At 42.3% G+C, this 7980-nt stretch overlaps 2 protein-coding genes across 2 annotated transcripts in view; one reads left to right on the top strand and one right to left on the bottom strand.

The window, feature by feature from the left end:
• The window catches only part of LOC108249742 (myelin-oligodendrocyte glycoprotein-like), a 5175-nt gene extending 4299 nt beyond the window's left edge, over positions 1-876 (bottom strand). Inside the window, exon 1 of the mRNA XM_037976491.1 lies at positions 738-876. Within this exon, the coding sequence (XP_037832419.1) occupies positions 738-828 (91 nt within the window). The 5' untranslated portion in view covers positions 829-876. The remainder of the gene's footprint in view (positions 1-737) is intronic.
• Positions 877-2744: 1868 nt separating this feature from the next.
• The window catches only part of LOC112449806 (low affinity immunoglobulin gamma Fc region receptor II-b-like), a 5930-nt gene continuing 694 nt past the window's right edge, over positions 2745-7980 (top strand). Inside the window, exons 1-5 of the mRNA XM_025002277.2 lie at positions 2745-2984; positions 3482-3745; positions 4695-4937; positions 5370-5483; positions 7052-7123. Of these exons, the coding sequence (XP_024858045.1) occupies positions 2954-2984; positions 3482-3745; positions 4695-4937; positions 5370-5483; positions 7052-7123 (724 nt within the window). The 5' untranslated portion in view covers positions 2745-2953. The remainder of the gene's footprint in view (positions 2985-3481; positions 3746-4694; positions 4938-5369; positions 5484-7051; positions 7124-7980) is intronic.

Raw genomic sequence — 7980 nt, forward strand, 5'->3', positions numbered from 1 at the left:
CAGACCAGGCGCTGGGAGGGCAACTTCCAGGTGAGCAGCTCGATGGACTTCTGGTAGTGTTGGATCTCCCCGAGAACCACGGTACCGGGCCTGTAGCGGTGAAGCTTCTTCTCTCCACCAGAGACCGGCGTGTTCCTGCGGGCAGCTCTGGTGGCCAGCTGCTTCCTGGGAGTTTTACCTCCGGTGGATTTACGGGCAGTCTGCTTGGTTCTGGCCATGACTGGAGTTCAGGGTTCTCCAAATTTAACATTGAAGAGTAAAAGATGTTAATCAGCTGCTCCCAATTGTGGGGAAAAAGCCACCTTGTTATGATTACGCATCATAACAAAAAGTCCAAAAGCAAAAAGGTTTCAGTAAAAATCCTTCCAGCTGCACAGCATCTGACACCAGAGGAAATAATCATCCAAAAAAGAGATTTACATCAAGAAAAAAAGAGGAAAAAGGTTTTCAAAAGCAATATCTCAGCCACCTGGAGCAGCGCAATTCTAGAATCATCAGGTTTTTAAGCTTTTAACCGCGTCGAAACAATTTACTGTTAATTTACAGAAACCTAAATGACACATATCGTTAACAGAGCTGCTAACAGTGAATTCGGCGACTTTAGATATAAAAACCTTAAACAAAACTTGAACCAGCTGCCTGAATAACACCCGGTAACGAAGAGAAACTTACTCCTTCCGAATAAAGTAACTAGTAATAATCGTTAGCTAAGAGTAAAGTAAAGTCCCGGGGTTTACCTTGAACAAGCGTCCAGAACAAACAGAAGATTAGAGTCCAAAACGAAGAAGCGTGGAGAACTTTCTGGAGCTCTGTTCTCTGAACCGACATGTCCCTGAGAGAGTCTGAGAGCGGGTCTGACGCTGACGTGCCTGGACAGGCTTTTTGATGACGTAATGACGTCAGCGTGTCTCCGCCCCATTACGCAATGGAAAGTAATCACGAGTCTTAGTAACTATTTATTTCCATAAACAATACAGCTTTCCTCAAATGCTCAAACACATCAAAAGTTTCACCGTCAGCAGCTCCTGAGTGTAAATGTCAGTGAGGCTGAATCAATAACAACACAAACTACTGTTACATTTTCTGTGAATAAAAGATAAACTACATGCTGATTTATATTTATTTTGTTCCTCCACCTGAAACTGGAGGATTTATCATTTTAACTGAGTAAAATTAAACAGACAGACATGGCTTTCTAGACTGGGGTTAAAGAGGGTAAATGTAAATAAAGGTAAATGTTGGAAAACCTTCTGAGAGAAAATTCTAATAAACATAAAACTAAAGAAGTGATGCTGACATATATAAATATATTTATTAAAGCTTTTATTTCAGCCCATAGTGGGCTTGAACCTGCAGCCTCCAGCAGAATCAGACCAATCAGATCCACCTGAGGCTGACCTCTGTCTGTCTGCTCCAAGCTGCTGACGGATCATTTCTCCTCCTTTTAGTCTCAGAAACAGAAACTCAGCAGCTTCTCTGAGCTGAAAGCAGCAGAATGTGTCCACAGCTGTCCTGCAGTCCTGATCTCTGCCGACAGGAGGCGTGTTAGATCTGCTCACCTGTACCTGCAGCTGCCAACAGGTCCAACATCCAGAATGAGTCACTAACAAAACAACACAGCAAGTAATGAAGTCATTCATTAGGAACGACTCTGTGGGCGGATGATTATTTTTAGGTTGGACTGCCGTCACAGAGTTAAAAATAGAGGAAGTGCTGCCTTTTTTTTTTCAAAATCTTTATTAAGGCTATAACAACACAAAGATAGTTATCAATTTACATTCAAAGAAATCAACAAAAGCTAGGAGTAATATTCAAGTAAATTCATTAGATAAATCAAATGTTTTTATAGGTTTCTTGTTCTTAGAGTCAGAAATGTTTAAAATGTTCTGTTCAGACTCCTTTTGGAAGGCCCGAGAAGAGGGAAAAGAGTAAAACTTTCATTTGTGTTTGTTGTGTTTCCCTAACAGCGAGACGGAGCTCGCCGCTCATTGTCTGATCAGAATTTGAGACGTCTGTAAACAAACACGTGTGTCAGTGAGAAGACATTCAGTCTCTGAAGTGATGTAGGTTCTTCAGATAAACCTTAGATTCCAGGCCTGGAACATCCTGTCTGTATAAAATATAAGAACAATACTGGTGTAAAAGTAAAACATGTTTAACAAATAAAAACAACACATTAATATGTTGAAGCCTCCAGACTGGAAGGAGCTGAAGCTTCAGGGAAATCAGGACGTGAGTTTAATTCTAGACACAAATTATTACTTAGACGTGCAGCAGCAGTTAATCAGGAGTTTAATCATTTAGTGATTAAAACAGCCACATTATACATTTATTATATAAAAAGCAAAGCCAGAAAGTGTCAGTGTGAACATAGATTTACTGTGTGAATAAGTTTTGAAGGTACTTTTTCTTGATAAACTGACTAAATTCTCTCAGACTTGTATATTGTTGGATTACTTACTGATTGGACATGAGGACTTCAGGGACCAATCAGAGCCTTCGGCTGCAGGTAAACGATGACAGCAGATCAATCCTGGGCTTCATTTAATTTATTTTAAAGTCTTTGAAAGCGCTGAACTCTCTGAAACACAGCAGCCTGCACAGAAAGCTCCTGCTGAGCCTCAAACATACATTTCCCTCTGATTGCATCACAATAACAACACAGTGTCGTGTTTCCTGTGGTTGGTTTTGGTTGGTTTATTGTTTTGTGACTCAATATTCAGCCTTCTGACGCAGACGGAGAGAGAGAAGGTCGTCCAGGCGGGGTCACGGATCGTTGACATTTGAGGTGTCAGAAAGAGACATCCTGCATAAACAAGATGCTCACGCTTTGGTCCTGGAGCTCGCCGTGTGCAGGAAGCTGTTTCATCTTTGACACGAACAGAGGTGTGATGAGATCTGAGCCTCCTCCCAGAATAAAGAGTCCATCAGTCAGCGTGTGCAGCCGCTCAGGATGGAGATAACGACCCTCTGCGCCGTCGTGGGTGAGTGAGAATCTCCCCTGATCGAATCAGTTCTGTATTAGTCTCTGATTAATACGGTTTTTTATTATAAATGACCACAAGAAACAAATAAAAGCCAACATCCTCCTGTACTCTTGCGGAGTGGACACTTTATTTGTGAAAAAGGGTTTTATTGTTCATCAGAACTGGTTTGTTTGCTTGTTTTTCTTTGATTGGCGGCGTTGAGCTGCTTGGTTTTATCGACTGAGTCATCAGGTCTGAAATCAGCCGCATCACGTCGCTGACGGACCTACTTTCTGTTGCTTAAATCTGCATTAGGGTCACTTAAATGAGCTTCTGAGAGCCGTGAATGTGAGTTCTGGTCCTGTTTTGAAAACGCTGCAGAGGCCGACTCGTTATTAGTTCAAAGTGAAACGACACAATTCTGATTAACTGCTGAGCGTCGAGACAACAGCCACAGTTTCCTGGCTGCATCTTTTCTTACAGATGTGTTTATCGGAGTTTCTCTCTGTTTGCAGTTTGTCTGAGAGTCATTCCCAGCAGATCCCAGTTCTTCCAGTATGAGTCTGTCGCTCTGAGGTGTGAGGATCAGGGACACCCGTCCGACTGGAGGGTCAAAAGGAACACGTCCCAACAAACCAATCAAGACTGTTCTTCATATTCGAACAGAAGAAATGATACTAAATGTTTCTTTGAGAGTCTTTACAAAACAGACTCTGGAGTTTACTGGTGTGAGTCTGCAGGAGGACGACGCAGCGACACCGTCAACATCACAGTGACAGGTGGGTCTCAACCAACCTGAAGCTTCTGCTGTCTATAAAAGGACCCGTTTGAGGTCAGGCTGAAGGAACTGTCCTCTAAATGTGAGAACAGGAAGTGCAACACGTCAGGTTCAGGAGTTTAAAACGTCAACTTTCAGGGTTAGGCCTCGTTCCTGTTTCTGTTTTATACCAAAGCTTTACACAACTATTTATGGCACAACTTATACCACGGCTTTAAATTTAATTTAGGATCAAAAATACTGTCTGTCTGTCTGTCTTCTCCTTTGATGAAGCCAGACTCTTCAGAGGAGCAGCAGAAACAGATCAAACGTTGGCCTCGGACAGACAGCCGCTGTGTGAAAACTACGAGTTTTATCGAGAAACATCCTGAACCAAGAGCAGCAGAACGCTCTGATGTTTTTATGTTTCTAAAGGGTTTTATTGAGAGAATATAAGAAGTGGAAAAGAGCCTTCACTTCCAGATATGAACAGGAAGTTTTGAGCTCAGAGACAACGAAGTCAGTCAGAGAAAACCATCAGTCCTACAACAAGACGAGACCCACCGGGCGAAGGAAGATAAAAATGTCCACATTTTGATGTATAAACTGTAAAAAACGTGTAAAATCTCTGGAATTAAGAAGAGATGTTTGCAAAAAGACAGCTCACACTGAAAGTTTCTAAAAATCATAAAAAATTAAACTAAAACTGAGAGAAAACAGGTAAAGATTCAACAGAATCCCATTGCTGTCAGGGAAAACTGTTTCAAATCTTCATCAAATTTGCTCTGCGTCAGACGATGATGATGGACTGCTGCAGAAATCTCTCAGAGAACTCTTTTCTAACTGAGCCACAAATATTCATGTAAATGTTTTAAATCTGTAAAAAAGATCCAGATGTAAAATCCTGACAGAAACTGGATCATAACGAGCCGATAGCTGTAATAAGCTGAAGCTAAATGTTGTTTTTTCAGATGATCTGTTGATCCTGGAGAGTCCTGAACATCCTGTTGATGAGGGAGACGCTCTGACTCTTCACTGCAGAACCGGCCTGACATCCTTCAGTCCGACTCATTTCTTTAAAGACGGGCTTCTCATCGGGAGCAGCTCCACGGGAAACTTCACCATCAGAAGTGTTTCTAAGTCACACGAAGGAAGCTACAAGTGTAACGCCTCTGGAGCTGGAGACTCACGGCACATCTGGCTGGCTGTCAGAGGTGAGAGGAGGCTTCAAAAACACAAGCGTTCATAAAGTTTTATTGATTTAAACCAGGGGCGTCCAGTCCTGGTCCTCAGGGCCTCCATCCTGCATGTTTTCCTTGTTTCTCTGCTCCAACACACCTGATTCATGGTTCAATCACCTCTTCATGTTCTGCAGAAGCCTGTTAATCACTCATTGATTCAGATCAGGTGTGTTGGATCAGAGAAACAAGTAAAACCTGCAGGATGGTGGCCCTGAGGACCAGGATTGGACATCAATGATTTAAAGTTCAGCAGCTTTTGTCTGTCGAAGCTTCTCCAGCCGAGACTCAGGCCTCTCTGCTGTCCTAATTCAGCTCAGCAGATTTGAACCACCTGCCATCCGCAGCGTTTCTTCAGCTCTGAGTTTGTCTGAAATTAGGCCAACCTGTGGTGTTTGTGTGTTGAAGCGCGCCGACCCGGACCGCCTACTCCTCCCCTCGAATACGTACTACTTCCTGTGGCGGGCGGCTGCCTGCTGCTGATTGTGCTGATGCTGCTGTGCCTCTGGAGGAGTCACAAAGGTCAGACTGTTTTCATGTAAACACAAGGTGAAATTTGGCATCCGGCTGCTTCAGAGTCCAACTGAAAGTGCTGAGAGTTCAGATTTCTCCTGGAAGGTGGAAACACTGCCCTGAGATAAATACAGTAAAGTTTGCAGTCGTGGATTTATCCCACAGCATCATGTCGCTCTGCAGACAGAGGCCACCTCCAGTTCAATCTGTCATCGTCACAGCTTCACCAAATGTGAAATGTGAGGAATGTAAAAAATAAAACATATCACGGTGACTGAAATCTCTGCTTTTGGTGAAAAAACCCCAACAAAAGCAGAAAAAGCTGTGACAGGAAACAAGGTGTGGAGCATGAAGCTCACACCTCGGTGGGAAACATCAGCTGCATGTTTCACTCTGCAGCCTGTGGTTCAAACTGTGAACACAAGAAGATGGCTGAACAAAATATATTATTATCATCTAATATCATAAAATAACTCGACGGGTCATGAGGAGAGTTCAGAGCCGGGAACTTCTAAAAGTTCATAAAGTCAGAAAGACCAGTCGACAAATCCAAAATATGCACAATAATTCTTCTAAAATCAAGTCATTAATGTGTTGTATAAAAGAAAAAACATTAAACTCTTTATTTAGTCTTTATTTCATCTCCCCTTCAGCCTCACTGAGGTTTTATTTCTGAACCTTCCTTTAACCGGGCCGGTCCCAGGTCTCTGCGCCTGAAGGCAGCGCGACACGCCCGATACTGAAGTGACGTTTTTATCATGACAGCAAACAAGAAGAACATGTCAGATAAAATTAGTCTGACGCACTGAAGTGGATTAATTAGGGTAATAAATAACCTGTAAATGAAGTGTGCAACATATTTATCTTTTTGTGAATGAAGGTTTGTAGTTCAGTCATCTGGAGGTTATTCCTGGAATGCTGCAGGTCCTACGAACATTTAGAAACAAGTTTGGCATGAAAATACAGACATGATGCAACATTTCAACACAAAGATCTGTTAAACACGACACAATTCAAGGAATGCATATCGCCCGCCGCCTTTCACGCCACAGATTCAACCTGAAATCATCTCGTGTTGAGAAATTAGTTGTAGTTCTCATCCGATGTTATACGTAATCTGCCAGCTCTTGGACTATGTGTTGAGAATGACTCTCAGCTACTACCACACCAAACTTCAGCTCAATATCTGTAAAATTAACCGAGGTGTAACTGGTTTTATGAAGGCTGAAGTTGATTGGGTGTGGCGTCCATCTTGAATTTGGTTGACTCCAGAAGTTAATCAGTTGCAGATTTTAAAATAATGATTAATTTCTGAGAGTTTTAATAAAATCCGTTCACGAAAAATGGTTCACGAGATATTTTGCTAACAGACAAACACACAATGACCTCATGGCCCTCCTTTAGGCGATGATGAAATAAAAACCAAACCGGATGAATCTGATAAAACTTACACAGAAACTGTAATCAGAGGTTTAAGAGTCAGCAGCAGCCTCCGCCCTCCTTCTTCTTCTTCTGTGTTTTTATTAAAAGACATCTTTCTGCAGAATCTGATTTTCAGCTGTGACCTGGTTTCTCAGGAAAGGTGGACCGAGCTGTTTCCTACACCGACGTCACCATCTCACAGGAGGGGACGCCTCGAAGAATCTGTGGTACGTGGCTGAAGACCTGGGTGAGAGGGTGAGAGTGTGAGAGGGTGGGAGGGTGAGAGGGTGAGAGGGTGAGAGGGTGAGAGGGTGAAAGGGTTAAAGGGTGAGAGGGTGAAAGGGTTAAAGGGTGAGAGGGTGAGAGGGTGAAAGGGTTAAAGGGTGAGAGGGTGAAAGGGTTAAAGGATGAAAGGATGAAAGGGTTAAAGGATGAAAGGAAGAAAGGGTGAAAGGATGAAAGGGTTAAAGGAAGAAAGGGTGAAAGGATGAAAGGGTGAAAGGATGAAAGGGTTAAAGGATGAAAGGGTTATAGGATGAAAGGGTTAAAGGATGAAAGGGTTAAAGGATGAAAGGGTTAGTCCAACTCTGCAGTAAAAACTCTCCTCTGCTGTTTGTTGATGGGCGTGGCTCTGCTGTTACTATGGAAACTTGAGGTCGTCGCCGTGGCAACGCCAAACAAAAACCAAACCATGTGCTTTTGTTTTTCACAGGAGCAGCTTTATAAAGGAATTAAACACAATTTAGACCTTTTTTAAGCAGTTCCAGTTATTTTAAAGTTTCATAAAACATCTTTTAGAAATGATCTGAGTTATATTTAATAAATAGATTATTTTTATTAGTTTTATTTAATTAAACCACGAACCTTAAATCTGTCCAGTGGTGTAGAAAATAAATGCAGAGAATAAAGATTTAAAACAAATTGGACCCCAAATGAGAGGTTTCTGATTATTCCAGGAGGATTTATTATTTTAAAAAAACACTGATTACCTTCACCAAGGAGGTTATAATATCATTACTGTCTGTCTGTCTGCCTGTCTGCCTGTCTGTCTGCCTGTCTGTCTGTCTGTCTGTCTGTCTGTCTG

This window comes from Kryptolebias marmoratus, linkage group LG7 (assembly GCF_001649575.2).
Source record: "Kryptolebias marmoratus isolate JLee-2015 linkage group LG7, ASM164957v2, whole genome shotgun sequence".
Taxonomy (NCBI): Eukaryota; Metazoa; Chordata; class Actinopteri; order Cyprinodontiformes; family Rivulidae; genus Kryptolebias; species Kryptolebias marmoratus.